General features: G+C 43.6%; 1 protein-coding gene across 2 annotated transcripts; it reads left to right on the top strand.

The window, feature by feature from the left end:
• Positions 1–5300: 5300 nt before the first annotated feature.
• On the top strand, positions 5301–14106 carry Mettl21a (methyltransferase like 21A). Of its 2 annotated transcripts, none has more exons than XM_028765838.1 (4): positions 5301–5361; positions 6115–6288; positions 7694–7805; positions 13570–14106. In XM_028765838.1, exons 2-4 carry the CDS (start codon positions 6142–6144, stop codon positions 13965–13967), a joined length of 657 nt encoding a protein of 218 aa, XP_028621671.1. In that variant the 5' UTR covers positions 5301–5361; positions 6115–6141; the 3' UTR covers positions 13968–14106. The 2 variants fall into 2 exon arrangements, with proteins under 2 accessions (XP_028621671.1, XP_028621672.1); XM_028765839.1 differs by lacking the exon at positions 5301–5361 and adding an exon at positions 5413–5525.
• The last annotated feature ends 4369 nt before the right edge of the window (positions 14107–18475 follow it).

Raw genomic sequence — 18475 nt, 5'->3', positions numbered from 1 at the left:
CTCTCATGCTGGCATCTCATGGGTGGCAGGGCTGGTGTTTCTGGCTGGCCGGTTCTAGCTGCAGTGCGCATGTGGCCTCAGGCCGAGAAACATGGCAGCTGGGCTAGGCAGAGCCGCTGCAGCTTAGATAGTCGGTTTAACAAGTGGCTGATTTTTAAATAATTACAACAATGAAGCAACAGCTCCGGCCGAGACACCACCACACCTGGCCTGCTGTGCCATAAATATTTTTTACCTTTTAGTCATTTAGTCATTTTGTGGTAGGAACCACAAAAGATGTCTTTCTAACATACATTCAGGACAGGTATTCAGGACAGGGTTGTTTTGGCAAATGTGATGTTGAGCTAGTATCACTAAATCATGTATAGGGAACTGATAGAGTGTGTTTTGTCTACAAGTAACATTAAGAAAAAAAGAAAAGAAAAAAAAAAGGACACTTTATCCCATTACCCTGGTGCCCATGGGGCCCAGGAGTCCACATGTCTCCATTGAAGGGTTTAGGACTAGAAATACCTAGAATCTGGCAGCTCTGTCCCTGGGTTTCTGCAAGTATCTGCTTCTCTGTTTACACAGCACTCTGACAACAGCCCCTACAAGTGTTATTTTATATCTTCTTTGTTCAAGGGATCTGCCAAATTCAGTGTATTAGGATTGTTTTCCTTCTGCAAAGAACAACACTAAAACAACTCAAAGGGCTTAATCTAATTAAAGAATTTAATGGCTCACACAGTGGAAAATTCTAGGTTGGCTGGATCCAGGTGGTCAGAGGTTGCTAATAGAAGCTGCCTCTCCCTCTATCAGGACTGAGAAAGTGCTCTTTTTTTTGTTTAATGTAACTTTAGTGCCTGATACATACAACCCAGGATCCCAATGAATAGGTGAAGTGTGTGTGTGTGTGTAGGTAGGTAGGTAAATCATGTAGACAGAACATAAACATTCTGAGTCCTCTAACCATTTCTCTACTGGCTCAGTTCTCTTGTGATCAGATAACTGGTCTGATTCAAGGTTCTCTCCTTCATCAATAGCCTGGTTTTCTGGGAGTGCCAAAAAGACACAGAAAGGGCTCTCTGGTCAAGCCTTGGTGTAGCCACACTTTCACTTCTAATCCATTTCAGATGGATTTCAGATGGAAGGATGTGGCCAGAGGCCAGGCCTGGGACCTGTCTTAGAACTGGGTCCTAGGATAGCACACTCCAAATATACAGCAGTAACAAGAATTGTATGCTGTGTCCTGTTTGGGGAAAGACTTCTAAGTGAGAACTTAGTTCCTTCCTCATTTTATAATGGTCATCTCATTATTCCTATTTGATAGATGGAAAACTGAGAAATAAATCCTCACAACTAATAGTTTCCAACTTGTAATAGTCTGACCTTATGACAGTGTAAAACTGATGTGCATATAATAGAAACCATACTTTGGAGTTTGGAGCTTTTCCCAGGCTGGTGATATATGCAGCAGGAACCTCCCTTGGGATGCTGACCAGAGCAGCAGGCTGCAGCTTCCAGTCAGCAGCATGATCACAAGGAGGCACAGTCGGCCGGCTGTCTGCAGCAGTCTGTGCTGCTAAGCTGCTCACTGTTAGGTGCAGTGTATTCTATGCATTCTCAACTCACTATTTTTCACTGGCAATGGGTTTATCTGGATATAACCACTTTATACGTAGAGGGACATTGTAAATTGTAGATTGGGAGCAGACTTAGAACCTGGACCCCAGAAGCTGGGATTTTGACCATTAGCAGGAGAGAACTGCTCCAGGAAAACAGGAAATAGATGGTGGACAGGAAGCAAAAGCAGATGCCCACAGCAACTCTGAATCTTTCTCTATAAAGCCTTAGCTTGGGCTTGCAGCTCGGTGCGGAGAAGAGTAAGGAATCAGGTTGTAGCAAGGTGACTGCTGCTCTGTGACCTCAAACGTGGACAAATTCCAGAAAACAGGAAGGACCAAAGACGTGCCCTTCTATGCAGTTCTTCTTGAAGTTGCTACATGATGGCGGTAGGCAGTTTTTGTTTTGTTGATAAAAATAAAAAGGTGTTGCAGGGTAGAGCTGGGGACAGGGCTGGCTCACTTGCCATGGAAGTGTGAGGGCCTGAGTTGGGGTCCCCAGGAGCATTAAAGCCGTGTGTTTATAACCCCAGGGTTCCTACTGTGAGCTAGGAGAACACAGGAGGACTCCCAAAGCTTGCAGGCCAGCTCACCTGGCATAGGCAGCTGTGACAACAATGACATCCTGTCCCAAATGAAGGCTACACCCAAGATTTTCCTTGACTTCCACAGAGGTGCCATGGCATACATGCAGCTGTACATATACATACCCCCTTTCCCTCTCCTCCTCTCTCTCTCTCTCTCTCTCTCTCTCTCTCTCTCTGTCTCTCTCTCTCTCTCTCTCACACACACACACACACACACACACACACACACACACACACACACGGGGTGGGGGGAGCAAGTGAGCAAGAAAGCTAGATTCCTTGCAGCAGGGAACATCCCACTCATCTATATTTGATAATCGTGTCTTTGAACAAGCTGACAGCAGACAGTAACAGAAGAAAAGGCAGTTTTATTATACGCATGGGTGAACCAGAGGAAAGGAAAATGAATACTCCTAAGCCTTATGAGATCTGGAAACTTAGAGAGGCTCCTGGACTACAGAGAGCAACAGGAGCACAGGCCTCCCTGAGGAAGGCGTTGAGAGCAGGCTGTGGGAGGGAGGAGGGAATGTACAGGTGCACCACTCTCTGGTGAGGCACAAAAGCTCCCGAGTAAGGAAAGTTGCTCAGGAGGTCGTCAGAAGGGTGAACTCTGTCTTGTGACGGAAACCATCTGAGCACAACAATGACTGCCTTCTCTGGTTGAGAAGCTTCCCAAGAGAGAGCATACATGACCATTAGTTTCTTTTCCGAATGCTATCCAAAGAGATGAAGGAAACTGGAGAGAAAGCCCCTAGTAACCTCAGTAGAAAATTGCATACCCAGACTTTCCACTTGAGTGTGGCATTCCCTAACTCCTTCACTGTCAGCTAACTGCCTTTGGCCTATTTGTATGTAGTCTATCTTGAGTGTGCAGGAAGGTGGCCAGCCATCACTCTGTGAAGGTGCACAGGGAGGCTACATGTCTGGAAGAAGCACCAGGCTTGTTCCCTATCTGTCTTGTAATATCCCAGGAAAGGAGCCCAGGGCATCTTTCTAGAAGGAAAAAGCACAGTCATATTTAAATATACATTAGAATCGCCCTCAGACAATACAAAAAGTAGACCCTTTTACATATCCTCAACAAGAATGAAAGGAAGGCCAGGTGTGGTGGCTCACACATAGAATCTTATTCAGCAAGCTGAGGCAGGAGGATTGTCATGAATTCAAGACAAGGCCAGGCTATAGAGTGAGAACATGCCTGAAAGAAAGCTGAACATGTGAGAAAGCTGAACAACCAGAACCAAAGCAAGTCAGTAATAGTTACTGAAAGACCTCTCCAGGGGGGACTCAGGAAGGACACGACCTCCAAAAGACACTCTAGAGACCTCTTGTTGTAATAACATGAGTCAGGTTTTCTTTAATATACGAAGCTTCGGGCCAATGTGTCTCATGTAGGAGGCAGGGTTCATCGACCCTGAGATCTAACAGCTCAGGGTTTTTATAGATAAAGGCTGGGGGGAGGGAGAAGGTTGTGGGTAATCACACACAATTGGTTGTTATAAATGTCTATAATATTTGTAAGCAGATCTCAGGCAGAGGTATGACAAATCTCACGAGAATAGTCTCTGGTCTCTGTGGCCTTGGGACCCAATGTGAATGTTTATCTGAGCCAACAGACCATCTGGCTGAATCTAATTTATAAGTCTTTGGGACCTCTGGTGGAAGTTTTTTTTCGAGGAGGCTAAGTCAGACACCACAGGAACAGATTCTTGGAACACTCAATTGACCTTTGTTTTTCTGTTCTGCATCTCTTGTAACAGCCTTGGGTTAGCAAGTTAGCTGACCTGTAATTTTAACTATTTGTATTCTTGTTATATTGTTTAACTGACTTAAAATTCTTCTTTCAGTTACAATGCAGGGAGCTAAGGAGGGGCAAAAGAAATACCGTTAAGTAAATGTAATACTGCAAATGCTCTTGTTGGCAGTGTACGGGAGCGCCTGGGGGGAAGTTTTAAAGTCGTATACATATGTATACAATCCTCTCGTGTGTGTGTGTGTGTGTGTGTGTGTGTGTGTGTGTGTATTGTTTATACATTTTCAGTGGAAAGATGGAGAATAGGGAGACAGAATGGCTAGCCAGATCCCAGGAATCTGGGGAGGTCAACCCATTTAAATTTTTGAACATTTTTCTGGCCTCAAAGCCTACACTTTCATGTGCCTAGTGTAGATCCCCAAAAGAAAGGAGACAGAAAATACACATAAGAAAGGTATTTCTTCTAATAACGCCAGATCAATGGGGTGTGATCTTTTCGCTTATACGTATTTACTGATGAAATCGGATTAACTCTCCTAGTGCAAAAAAGTGAGATTTAATAATGAGAAAACGAAAAGAGGAAGCTGAGAGGCCGAATTAGCACAAAGCCATGGAGCAAGTAAGGAGAAAACTTACTAAAAAGAAAATGGAGAGGAAGAAAAGTCCCAAACATAACTCAGTAACTTGAGATACTTATGGTCTCCAGTCTCCCGCAGCTGGTGCTGGAATGCAGAGGTCAGGCGCGCCCCCTGCCGGCTGGGAGAGGCGAGGGCAGCCGCGGCTCGGCAGGGCCCGGGAAGCAGAGACCCTTGGGTGGCCCAGGTCCGGGGATGGGGTTTTTGCACCCGAGGCTAAAGGGCAGAATTTAGAAAGGTGGCCGCTTCGGCCGGCTGGGTGTCGGCGTGGAGCGACGCGAGAGCCCGAGTCGGCTGCACGTGGTCCGGCTCAAAGCCGGGCCTGGGCGCCGCACGTCCACTCCCCAGCCGCACCGGGGTTAGAGACGCTCGGCAGTGACTTTCCCACTTCATTGCCACCAAACGGACGGTGACTACGCTTAGTACTCTACTTTGCTATGTATCCTCGGGAGCCAACGTCACCGGCTAACTGTCCACTTTAAGGTCGGCACAAGAGCTCACCCGGTGCCAGACGGTGGCGTTTCTCCCTCACAAGGCACCCCACTTCCCTGCGCACTCGCTCTTCCTGGTGCCTCACGACCGTGGGGCCCCACGTAGACAGGAACCGCACAACACGGGTCAGGGAAAAGCAGCGCTACTGGAGGAGAGGACCGGAAACCGCTTCTCCCTTCCCGGAACCAGCTTCCGCCGCCTTCTGCCAATCTAGCCTTTTAAGGCGGGGCTCTGAACAGCGACGGGGCAAGGCTAGCGCGCTTGCGTGGCGCGGGTAACCTCCCGGAACCGTGAGTATCTACTTGGAGGTGCTGCAGGGTAGCTTGTGGTGTGTGTCCTCTCCGGGCCTCCACCCTAGGGTCTCAAAGGAGTCCCTGCGGATTCCTGCTCCCACCCGCGCCGGGCTCCAGAGACTCTTTCGTGGGCGTGAGGAAGGCGCATCTGTGGCTCTGAGGTGGCGTGCGGGACGGGGAATCCTGCAGCCGTGCTTTTTGTCCCGCGCGCGTTGTCCGCCAGTATTGTTGACTCCAGTCCCCAGAGTGACTCCTTCCACTCTGCCATAGGGTCATCTAGGATCAAAAGGCAGGGCGAACCGTTAAGATTTAGTTGAAGTATACATTTGGCTCCTTTGTCCTAGCTGAACGTGGGGATGTAGGTTCAAAAACTAACTAAATAAATAAATAAAATAAAAAATAAAAAAATGTGGGAGCCAGGTCTGGCAGGTCAGGTGTCCAGGGCTGTCACTGTCACTCCGTGTGCCTTTATGTAGCTTCAAACCCAAGTAGTAACAGGAGCCTGGAGGGTGCCTCAGGAGTTGGAGATGTCTAGGTGTTTCCCCCTCAAGAGTTACTAGTTGACATTAATTCAGAGCCAATTTTCACTTCCCATACGACTCGGAGGAAATGCTGTTGAAGAAACTGGATGTACCACAACCTGTTTCTTACTTTGAACTTGTAATAGTGTCAACAGCTTTCTCAAGTTACTTAAGATACAGCACACAACTTACGACTCTGGTGTCACTCAGGATTCTTTTTGCATGACAGGTCTCAGCAGAGTTAGACTCAGAAGAAATGGCCCTGGTACCCTATGAGGAGAGTGCGGCAATAGGGCTCCAGAAATTCCATAAGCCTCTCGCCACCTTCTCCTTTGCAAACCACACCATCCAGATCCGGCAGGACTGGAGGCAACTGGGAGTGGCCGCAGTGGTTTGGGACGCGGTAAGTCAGCCCTGCAGGGCCTTTGAAAACATCCACAGTTGTGAGACTGTATTCTAAAAAGAAAATTGATGGCTTTATTGAGATGTGGTTCATATGTACTCTTCACCAATGTAAAGTCTGCAAAAACATTGGTTTCAACACATTGATGGCAGTACATCCATTACAGTATTTACATTATGACATTATGGCCCCTACATCTCCTTGCCCCCTCACCCAGCCATTCCCTTACAGACACTTAGTTGCCCAGTGAGGACTGGAAGACTGAAAAGAAAGCAGGGGCCTGATTGCACTGGGCGCTCATCAAGTTAGTTTCTTTCTTTCTTTCTTTTTTTTTTTCGAGACAGGGTTTCTCTGTGTAGCCCTGGCTGTCCTGGAACTCACTCTGTAGACCAGGCTGGCCTCGAACTCAGAAATCCGCCTGCCTCTGCCTCCCAAGTGCTGGGATTAAAGGCGTGCGCCACCACCGCCCGGCATCAAGTTAGTTTCTAAAATGCCACACAAAGAATGTGCAGAGACAGAGCCCGAAACTGATGTCATGTTTTCAGTTTTTCATGGTTTGAAAAGATTATTGCCTTTCTGCTTATGAAGAGTCTGTCTTCAGCTGTTAAATAATTAGCATAAAGACTTCAATTCTGCCGGGCGGGTGGTGGTGGCGCACGTCTTTAATCCCAGCACTTGGGAGGCAGAGGCAGGCGGATTTCTGAGTTCGAGGCCAGCCTGGTCTACAGAGTGAGTTCCAGGACAGCCAGGGCTACACAGAGAAACCCTGTCTCGAAAAAAAAAAACAAAAAAACAAACATAAAGACTTCAATTCTACTCCTAGGATATAGCTGTGGGGGGAGGAAAAGGAGTAAAAATTATGGGATTGTAAGCAAATGCTCATTTAGTGTGTGCAATTCCAAAACTTTTGGTGAAAACCTGCCTTCTGATGCACAGAACGTGCCCAGGGACCCCGTGGGACAGTGACTCAGTAGCAAGGCTCGGCAGCTGTGAGCATTGCAGTGCTTCTTCCTAGCATGGCTGAGGAACCAGACAGCACCTTGAAGAAAATCAGAGATTCACATCATTTCTTCCTGAGTAGTTTTGTGGAAATGTGCTGTGACAGACACAGGAGGAAATGAAGCTTTTTACTTGAAGATGGCCCCTAGCTAGCTTGTCGTGTCTATAAGGGGCTTGGGGCATACTGTGCCTATGTTTCCTCTAATCTGCTACCTTGCAGCAGCAACTCTAAGGTCCTGTGGGTTGGGAATTTTACTTTTCAGGGGGAGGGGAGGGAGGAGAGAAGAAAGGAGGGGAGGATATGTTTGTTGACTGTTTCTTCCGCCAGTGCTCGGCATGCTTACAGCCACAGAGCTCTTCAGATACTTGCTGACTGTAGTCGTGCTCACATTGTGTTCTGACTCAGGCCGTCGTTCTTTCCATGTATCTGGAGATGGGTGCTGTGGAAGTCAGGGGCTGCGCTGCTGTGGAGCTGGGTGCTGGCACAGGGCTGGTGGGCATAGTAGCTGCCCTGCTGGGTAAGTGCAATGATCTGGCTCACCCCTTAGTGAGCAGAACTCACCGAGAGGTCCTCTTACTGTTTCCTTAGCAGAAAACACGTGGTTGGGATTCCCCTTACTGAGTTAACTTCTCTCTCCCATGCTTATGATTGTAGACAATAACCCTTGTATACAGTCTCTTTGGTTAAAATGTCTGTAGACTACTAGACTTAATCCCATGAGGTAAGTAGAACAGACAATCATAGTCCTTTATTGTTGAGGAAACGACTGGTTTTTTTCCTCCTAGAGAGGATGGGTCCCTCAAGTGACCCCCACTGACATTTTAAGAAATTATATTAACGATCTATAATTTTTAATTGATACCAGTCTATCAACCTTCATCTGATACAGGCATTGATTTTTTTTTTTTTTCTTGCTGACGGTAGTGTCTTTCAGTGCTGGCCAGGCTGGCCTTGAGCTTGTAGTCCTCTGTTCTCAGAATCCTGAGTAGCTGGGATTACAGCCATGCTGTACTGCTGTGCGTGGCTGCTTTGAAGTTTTAAATTTGTTTTTGTTGTTGTTGTTGCTGTTGTTGTTTTCCCCCACTGTTGACTTCTTTCTACAACGTTTAGGTTGTCCATGATAAGGAGCAGCTAACTTTTAGGACACCATCCCTCATGCCAACCACCCAAGGATTGTCATCTGGGGCTCTTCTTATGGTGTGGTTTCTGATTCAGTGGCTCTGGAGTGGAGCTTTAGACCTTGTTTTGTAAAAAGCTCCCAGGATAATTATGCCAATGTTACAGGTTCTCAGAGCACACTAATGGTGTGTGTGTGTTTGTGCATGCGTGTGCGCCTGGAATTACAGAGCCTTGAATTATTTGTGCTCTACTGTGCTTTAGGCCCAACCTGAGCCCCTCTTGTCCCACTTTTTTTTTTTCTGATTCCTTTTCTGTTTCAGAGCCATGTTGTGTATTGCTTTGCTCAGTCTCAATTAAAGAGCGAGTGTTGGCAGGGATGGTGGACATAAGCATCTTAGAGGCCAGAGAGATGGTTCAATGGTTAGGAACCCTGGCTACTCTTCCAGAGGACCTGGGTTTGAGCCCATCACCCACATGGCTGCTCAGAAAAGCCTGTAACTTCAGTGCCAGGGGATCCAACATCCTCTTCTGGCCGTGTGGAAACTGTGTAAGTGCTACACAGACACATATCCAGGCAAAACACCTATCCACATGAAACTGAAGGTTAATTTTTTAAAGTACACATTGATTTATTCTTCTGTCTGTCTAGAAACAAAATAAGCCATTGGGGAGACTCTTGTTGTCTGTGTATCATTTTTATCTTCCAATGGTCCTTATAAACATTATCATGGATGTCATACATTATTTTTAATTTTGTTTTTCAATTGAAACCAGCATTTTGAGATATTAAGCCACATTTAGTGTTCTTATCAGCAGAGATCCAGGGCTCAAAAGAAATGTCAGCTCAAACTGAGGTTGTTGGTATGCTAACTCCCTCCCACCTTGCCCCCTGTTTTCTACTGTAAACATAGGCTTCTTGCAAAATTTTGTTGGCTGGTATAGAGACATGTTAGTGCATAAATTTATAGTTGTAGTTATAATTAATTTTGACACCTTGTTTATTCCATCTGTTTGAGCTTGGGCACAGTGTTAATCTCTAAACACTGACTTCTCCATCTGTAAAATGGGGGTAGTGATAGTATTTGCTCCTCAGTGAGGCTCAAGATGGGCTAGTTTCCATCTATATGTAATTAGCTAGGTTAGCTCCTTAGCTGACAAAGATGTGCTCTGTGTGTATGTGAGTGTCTATGTATATATATATGTATGTGTGCTGTGTGCATGTATTTATGAATGAGTAACGTGTGTGTATGCATGGTGTGTATGTATGTGTGAGTGTATGTATTATGCATGGTGTGTATGTATATATGCGTGGTGTGTATATGTGTACATGTGTGAGTGTGTGTACGTATGTGTATGTATACATGATGTGTGTATGTGGTGTTTATGAGTGTGTATATGTATGTAGTGTGTGTATATGTGTATGCGTTTGTGTTTATGTGTTTGTGTGGTGTAGATGAAAAGATCCTTATATTCTGTATATATTAATACTAGAAATTAATATGGTGGCAATTATTCCTTAACCACCTTTTCCCAAATAATCATGTAGAGACCTTTTGATATTTCAGTGCCTTAGGTCTTAGCTGGGCAGACTCTCAGTTAGCTCATCTAAGATAACTGGTCCACCTAGCCCCATCCAACAACATGGCACGATAGACCTTCCAGGCCCGTAGTCACATCCATCTTACCTCATGTATCCTGGCAGAAAAGGCTTTCCTCCTTTTCAGAGTTCCTTTCCCACTCCCAGGAAGTCCTACCTTCAACTTCCTGTCCAGCTAATTGTCCATCAGACGCTTTAGATAGGTAAGGAAGGACAGACACAATTTCACACAGTATTAGATAGGAGAGATTTTGATGTTAAGAATTGAGAGTAAGAAAGTTTTAAAAATAGAAACAGAACTAAAACATAGAGTGATTTTGAAACATTGGAAAGGGGTTGATTGTTCCCTTTTTAAAGTTTGTGTTTTGGTAGTCTTAGTCACTTGTCCCTGACTGCAGGGGTTACTTAGAAAGTGCCTGCTAGGTCAGTGTAGGTAGCACACAGTAAACAGATAGGCAGACTGGCATCCTAGGAAGCTTACTTATGTTCTAAGTCTCGAGTGAAGGACAAGGTAAAGGCAGGTACATAAAAAGGTTAAAAGAAGTGAATGATGCTCTGAAGAATGTCAGTATTGGGTGTGAGGCTTTCAAGGTGAAGGAGCAGTTCCTGTGTGGGGAGTGGGCTGTGTATTCAGGGTCATCAGAGTAGACCTGTGTCCTAAGTAAGTTTGATCATGAGTTCTCAAGTGTTGACAAAGGGTTAGTAAGTCACCTCCCCAAGATTGCAAAGCTATGAATCATGCTGAGACTTTGAATATAGTTCTGACTTTCAAACTCTGAGCTTTAGTTTAAAAATCCCTGAATCTTTATGCTAATTGAGAACTATTTCTAGATGGGGGAAAAAATCCCATTTTGAAGATAGGATTTGGTAGGTTGGGTCAGAGAATCTGCATTTAAAAAATCTGTAATTCTATGCCCAGTTAAATCTGGAGACCTATCTTAAAATACAATGCTTAGGAAGATGCCCTCTGTTGACTAGCTGCTATTCTATTACAGCTCTCTGGTGAGCCTTAGACCTGTGCTTCTGAAAATGAGCATCGCCCCCTGGCTCTTTCCTAATACTTCAAGCAGCACAAGACAAACGAACGTCTCTTCCCTTTCCTCCTTGGTTCTGAGTTAGTGTCACTGTCTAAGTAGTCATCCAGGAATTGAGGGATAGGCTATGTGTTTAGTCTCATTCTTATTACAGCCTTCTGTGACAAGTAGACCTGATCTCTCTCCTCACTAGTCTCTTCATGTGGTGTAATGAAGGGGACCACAGAGTTAATGGATTGTGGTTAGATTCAGCCCTCCTGGCCTCTGTGGAGTCTGTTGTAACTTACCTCTCTAATGCTGACTTGACCCTTCACCGTCTGTCCCATGCATGACCATAGCCACCTCCCACCTGGTCCTTCTGCTTTCTCAGACTCACTTCCTGGAGTAGCTGTCAGATAGTTAGCTAAAATGTACAGTTAACTGATGTTGTGATCTGTGTTTAAACACACCTTTCTGTTGCTTCAGACTCCACCCAGGCGTGTTGGTAAGGCTTTGTAATCTCATGTGCCGCTCATCAGCTTCTTCCATGTTTTGTGGAGTTCCCAGGACCACACTGTTGATGGCTGATGCCTTTTACCTAGAATGGCCTTTTCCTTTCCCAGCTCATGTGGCCTCACCTTACATTAAGTTCAGGTTCTCCTTCCTTTGGGCTCTCCCTCTTTTGAGGAATTCTGAACACTTGTTTTCTGGTGCACAGCATGTTCCTGCTGCTCTGCCTCCCACTGCACCCCAGTTATTCTTAGCTTTCTCTCACTTAGGAAACTGCACTCCAGGTAAGGCTTTTGTACTCAGCTTTGTATCTCTAGCACGTGGTATATGTCTGAATGTTTTAATCAAAAGTAAAGCAGTACTTATAAAACAAGCTAAAAGTGATGACAAAGTTTTACACATTGTTTTTCCATTCCTGAGTGACAGCCCATTGTATTTGTACTAGGTCTATTTTCATTGTCATTTATGGACTAAATTAGCTTGCTTTTCTACTAGCAGTACTTAACCTTACAGGAGAACATTTTATCACTGCCTTCTTGTTTGGTCCAACATCATGCCCTTCTTTACCTTATTCATGAGGCTGTAACCAACCTAGGTAAAATGCAGGTTCTCCTACCAGGGCCTGTGCTGGGTCAGCTCTGTGGCTGGAGGGAGCACTGTGCTGGGTCTCCCCTGGCTGGTGGTGGTCACTTAGGTATTTGTAAATTGGTAGTTGTTAGACTAATGTTTAGTTGACATTACAGTCCCATGTCAGCTCTGGAATACCTTGTAAGATGATAGTACCTAGTTGGTAGGGATTTACTGGCTTTCCTTGTCAGGATAGGCATTAGAGAAGTTATCAGAGTAAGTGCTGAGGTGAAGCTTAAATGAGCAGAGTAGATTGCTCTGTGTCCTGCTAAGAACTACACAGATATAAGGACACAGTCAAACCGGGAAGGCTGCCTGCAGTTTTCATTAAATTCTGCTTATTGGGCAACACTGTCTGTGACTCATTGGAGTGGGATGGGCTCAGGCTCCAAGACTGGGACAGTGTGAGCGTTTTTGTTGGCAGCACCATCTGGACTGTAACCTCAGATGTAATTGCATACCACCTTAGTGTTTTATCAAGATAAGAAACACCTGGTGTGAGCTGCCACTGGAAAGGAGTTGGGATCCTTTGGGAGATTAGGAAAGAATGTACAAAGGAAAGATACTATTATGAAGGAATAAAACAGTTTTAAGTTTCAGACTTTCTGATGTCAAAACTAGATCTGACTCCACTTTGTAATGGTTGGATGTGGTTCAGTCTTCTTTTACCCACAGTGGTTTAAGAAAATAGATATTACAGTTCATTGTCCAATAACCCATGAAGACAGATGAATAAAATACTGTACCATTAACTCCCTCATCTGCATATAGACTAGCATTTGGAGAACATGAATGAGCCTTCTAAGATGTTAGCTGGTACACACTAAGTCTGTACACTAATTCAGAGGACAAGTTCTCATAAGTTATGATTGTATCACACAAATAGCTTAGCTGCTTCAGAACAGCATGGTGGTGGCCTGGAAATTCTTAGTAGGTGAGTTGTCTCTTGTGAGTCTGTTTTAACCTTAGTTCCTCTAAAGCAGACTTTTTTGGTTTGTTTTTGTATCTTTTCATCTTGATAGCCATATTTTGCTGCTTGATTTTCCATTCTTGGATTGTGTTTTACCCTGAGCCTTAATGATTTGAGGGTTATAACCCAATGAATCAAATTGAATGAAGATGACTCATGAAGGTTGGAAAATTCAGGAGAATTGGCTTGTGTTACTCTGTGACTCTACAATATACTAGAACCACTTTGGCAAACAGTAGTAGGTGTGCCACAGAAGCAAGCCGAACGTTTATTTTTATATCCACAGCATAAAAAGAGGTCTGGTCTGGTTACCTGCCTGTGGAAGGGTGTAGTGTTCTGTGTAATAGTGGGATATGTAGAGAGTGCCCTGTGTTAACTAGACAAGACTCCCCGTCTACTGTGGTTGTACGATGTTCACCTTACTTTCTGTTTGTCTACATTGTAGGTGCTCATGTGACTATCACGGATCGAAAAGTAGCATTAGAATTTCTTAAGTCAAATGTTGAAGCCAACTTACCTCCCCATATCCAACCTAAGGTGGTTGTTAAGGAGCTGACTTGGGGACAAAATTTGGAAAGTTTTTCACCTGGAGAATTTGATCTCATACTTGGAGCGGATGTCATATACTTAGAAGATACCTTCACAGACCTTCTTCAAACACTGGGACATCTCTGTAGCAGTAACTCTGTGATTCTTTTAGCTTGCCGAATCCGCTATGAACGGGATAATAACTTCTTAACAATGCTGGAGAGGCAGTTTACTGTGAGTAAGGTTCACTACGATCCTGAGAAGGACGTACACATTTACAAAGCCCAGAAGAGAATCCAGAGGGACGACTTGTAGTGGGCAGGGCTTTCTAAGAATTGAATGTGCCAGTTAAGGTCTTACAGCTAGAACTCTTTTTTTTTTTTTTAAGATTTATTTATTTTTTATTTATATGAGTACACTGCAGCTATCTTCAGACACATACTAGAAGAGAACATCAGATCCCATTACAGATAGTTGTGAGCCACCATGTGGTTGCTGGGAATTGAACTCAGGACCTCTGGAAGAGCAGTTGGTGGTGCTCTTAACCACTGAGCCGTCGTCTCTCCAGCCCGAAATAATCTTTTTTTTTTTTTTTTTTTTTTTTTTTGGTTTTTCGAGACAGGGTTTCTCTGTGTAGCCCTGGCTCTCCTGGAACTCACTTTGTAGACCAGGCTGGCCTCAAACTCAGAAATCCACCTGCCTCTGCCTCCCAAGTGCTGGGATTAAAGGTGTTTGCCACCACTACAGCTAGAACTCTTAACAGTGTTAATAACATGGCCAACTGCAAGTCATTCTGCTCAGAGCTGCTCAAGGGACAAACCACGTATGTACTTTGTAGACAGTGCCTTGCCTCGTTGCCCGTAACTGTCTGTCAGACTGGACATGCGAGGTCTGGCTGCAGTTCTTTCCTTACCCTGTGTGTGTGTGCACTTGGTGAGCAGTTCCTACTGATAGAAAGTGGTGTAACAGTGTCCTTAAACTGGAGAGTCTGTCACACATTCTGGGATGTATTTTGTTTCAGTTTCTTTGTCTGCTGAATGTAAACAGGTATTCTCTGAAATGTTTGTACTGGTGGAGTGCTCTCTTGCTCTTTTTTTGTGTTGGATAAGGCCTTACTCTGCAGCCCTGGGTCTGTCTGAAACTAGGCCGGGCTGACCTCAAGCTTGCAGTAATTCTCTTCCCTCTGCCACTGAGTGCTGGGATTACTGGCGTGTGCCATGCACCTGGCTGACCATTCAGTTCTTAGAGCACCTTGAGATGAAGATGAGTTTTCTGGGTCTTATACTTTTTTTTTTTTAACTAGATTTCAGGAGTAAGTATATAAGCAAATAAATAAAAATAAAATTGTACATTTTAAATTACCTGTTATTGTATCTATTTCTTAGGTTTTTTTTTTTTTTTTTTTTTTTGCCTTTTAGTTTGTTAGTTTTGTAACGTTAAATCTCATTTCTTCACAAAGGTTAGCTCCCAAGGTGCAAACTCTGCATCGTACCTATAATCACTCACTGGTGGGTTGCAAGCTGCTCGGAGGTCTCTTTCATTTTGCTTCCCCAGGGTCCAGTCAAAAGTGTATAACCAAGTAATCAAGGTGAATTCCAATTATAGGTAATCGATGTTTTGTAGTGCTAGAGATCAAAACTTAGGTTTTGCAGACACTGGGCAAACACTAGCCCTGAGATTACATCCCCAGCCAGAGGTTCCAATTTTTTAATTTTCTCTGGGTAGACTTTATGAATAAAGTTATCAATATAAGCTTCTCCTTTTACATTAAAGTTTAACTAAAAGCTCTAGCAGTTTAGAGCATAGATATTATAGCCGCACAGTGGCATTTAGTAATAGAAATTTGTTGAATAGACGGTTCAAAGTAAGACCTCATTTTTCTTATTAAACATTTTGGATATGAGAGTACCTGTCAATGTTGTCTTTCATACCTATTTAAAATGGTAATTGTATTATTGGTCATGGTCGTCTCTAGGCAAACAGAAAATTGTGTGTGTGTGTGTGTGTGTGTGTGTGTGTGTGTGTGTATTAGGGTACAGAAAGTTTAAGTGGGAATGCTCCCAAGATGACAGCCCAAGAGGGAGAGTGAGAACAGCAGGCCTGGTGTGGAGATTTTGGGTGGCAACTGGAAAAGTACTCTAATTCTTTAGAGCTGAGATTCTCTGATTGGCCTTTTACATCTATGTGTTCTGGTCATTGGCTGTTAAGGGCACAACTGTCAGGAAATATATTCCTTTACATAGAAATCAGAACTGTAATTGACCCAGTTACAATGAACTAAATATTAGATTTTTAAAAATTGGTGTTTTAATTAGGTATGCCTATGTGCAGATATGTGTATATAGTGCAAACAGAAGCTAGACGTGTTCCCTTTGCAGCTAGAATTACAGGTTGTGAGCTGCCTGGGGGCTGGAAATTGAATTTAGTCCTCTGAAAGAGAAGCAAATGCTCCTTACCACTGCAACCACATCTCTAGGGCCTGAATGCTAGATTCTTTTGAGGGTAGAATCCTAACTGTTACTACTATTTCACAGTCTAGCCCAGGCTGACCAGGAACAACTCCTACCACTACCTCCACAGCGATGGGGTTACAGATGTATGCCATCACTCCCAGCTTGCCTGCAATCTTGTCTTAGCAGATCCATTGTACACTGGAAACAGCACAGCACTGAGGTTTAGGTGTCATAAAAGGCAGCTCAGTAACATCAGTGCATTAAAAAAAAGTCCATTATGATTATCTAAATGTATCGTGTTAGGTCTGCTTTTCTGTCCTAATTCAATTCATGTCTCAAGAAGTACATTCTCAGGCTGTTAAAATAACAAAGCATACTCTCAATAATGAAGTTACTTTAATGTGTATAAGATTTACCAAACAATAATCAATGCCATTTCACTAGTATACTTTGCCCTTTGAGACCTGGTCTCACTATGTAGTCCAGCATAATCTAAAACTGTCCTCCTGTCTCAGTCTCTTGCACTTTGCTATATGTCCTCAGATAATTGTTACTCTTTATTGGAAACATTTTCTACTAGTTCTTTAACAGAACCTTAAAGTTCTTAAAACAAAACAAATCGAACAAAAAACAAACCAACACAGTATTGGTAAGTTGTCCTGGAACCTAGCACCTGACTCGAGTTAGTAGAAGGTAGGAGTTTCTGTGTTGTAACCTTCCTGCTCCACATAACTGTCCCATGGAAAAGTACCATTCATGTTCTTTACAGAACAAGGGGTGTCATTTTAGTGAGAGGCTGCATTAGCAAGCTAAAGGAGTGTTCTCACACTCATACAAGCGGAATAATTTAGGCAGTCTTCAGTTGTGCCTCAATATTTGAAGACTTGTTAACTCAAAAGTCTTAATGCTGTACAATCGTAAATACTTCTTGGCATAGCCAGGAAAGGGTTAAATTAAAAAATCCTGACAGTCTCAGAAAAAGAAAAGAAAAGAAAAGAAAAGAAAGAAACCAACCAACCAACCCCAACAATAAACATTGTCTATATGGGATGCTAATTATGGGGGCAGAAGGGAAAACTAACAGGCTACAAAAGTCTATACATATCATAGCCTTGTATAAAACTGGTTCTGCTATTCTAGTTTTTCTTCCAAAAGCAACAAAGAGACATAAAAGAAATTAAGGAATGCAGCTTGGTGTTAGATTACTTGCTTAGCATACTAGATAGAACCCAGGGTTCAAATCCGGCATAGAGATGGAGGATGTGGTAGAACACTGGACTAGTATGAACAGGGACTAGGTTTGATTCCAGTGTTACAGAAACATGTCTAATGAAAAAAGCTAGATACAAAGTCATACACACATTATGACTCAACTTATTTGAAAATGCTAAATTCACAGAAAACAGATTGTGGGTTGCCAGAGGCAGGAGGAAAAAGGGGGAAGATAACTAGTAGGTGTAGGATTTTATCCAGATGATGGAAATGTTTGTGAACTGCATAGGAATGGTGGTTGCCCAACTTTATGATTTTGTTATATCAATTAAAAAGCAATAATAATACTCATCCCTGGAAATGAGCTTGCCTTTCACTCAATGTTAGTCCTAATCTGGAGAATGCTTAAAATGTGAAGAAATTTCAGTATCAGGCAAGGTGGCAAGGATGAACAGTGGCTTTCCTGGGCTTGACAGTCAACTTAATCGAAAGTGGCACCACTTGGGACAAGGAAAATGCCTGAAGGGACAGATTTGGAGGAGAAATTTGTTCTGTTTGGGACCTGTGCTTCCCTGTAAATGTAACAAATACATGAAAGTCTAGAATTCACTGTAGAGGAAAGGGATACCAACTATACATACAAAGTTATATTCTTGGAGGAATGTTTTAGATTTTGAGAAGTACTTTTCTTCTGTTACTCTAGTTCCTAGGTCCTCAAATGAATGTCAAGTGGCAGCCACACAAAGATAGGCATTATGCTCTTTCCAGAGGTTCAGTAGCTTAAGAATATGATCACAGGACTGAACTGCTTGGCACAACTCTGGTTTACACCTCTGGTCCTCATAAAATTGACACCATCCTTTCAAGTCATATATGTCTCACTATGTAGCTCTGGCTGTCCTGGAACTCACTATGTAGACCAGGCTGGCCTCTTGTCTCCCAAATCCTGGAATTAAAGGTATGTGCCACCATGCCAGCTCCCATTCTTTCACTTTTAAAATATGTCTCAGTAATTCAGGTAAGTGTGGTTGCTCAGCAGAAAGGAGAAAACAAGAGATCCACATGACCTGAGCTTCAAGACCACATTTGACAATCAATCAGGAGACAGTATACAGTTTAGGAATAAGTTCCTAAATTCCAGAACTTCAGATTATAGGG

Source organism: Grammomys surdaster, unplaced genomic scaffold (assembly GCF_004785775.1).
Source record: "Grammomys surdaster isolate TR1022 unplaced genomic scaffold, NIH_TR_1.0 165, whole genome shotgun sequence".
NCBI classification, from domain to species: Eukaryota; Metazoa; Chordata; class Mammalia; order Rodentia; family Muridae; genus Grammomys; species Grammomys surdaster.
This window is presented reverse-complemented; position numbering and strand designations above follow the sequence as displayed.

What these genes read in the sequence shown, in the direction of transcription:
- Mettl21a (XM_028765838.1), top strand. Translation starts at nt 6,142, where the DNA reads ATGGCCCTGGTACCCTATGAGGAGAGTGCGGCAATAGGGCTCCAGAAA. An exon ending in CCGCAGTGGTTTGGGACGCG is followed by an intron (nt 6,289 to 7,693) that starts GTAAGTCAGCCC and finishes GTTCTGACTCAG; the next exon opens with GCCGTCGTTCTTTCCATGTA. An exon ending in CATAGTAGCTGCCCTGCTGG is followed by an intron (nt 7,806 to 13,569) that starts GTAAGTGCAATG and finishes TCTACATTGTAG; the next exon opens with GTGCTCATGTGACTATCACG.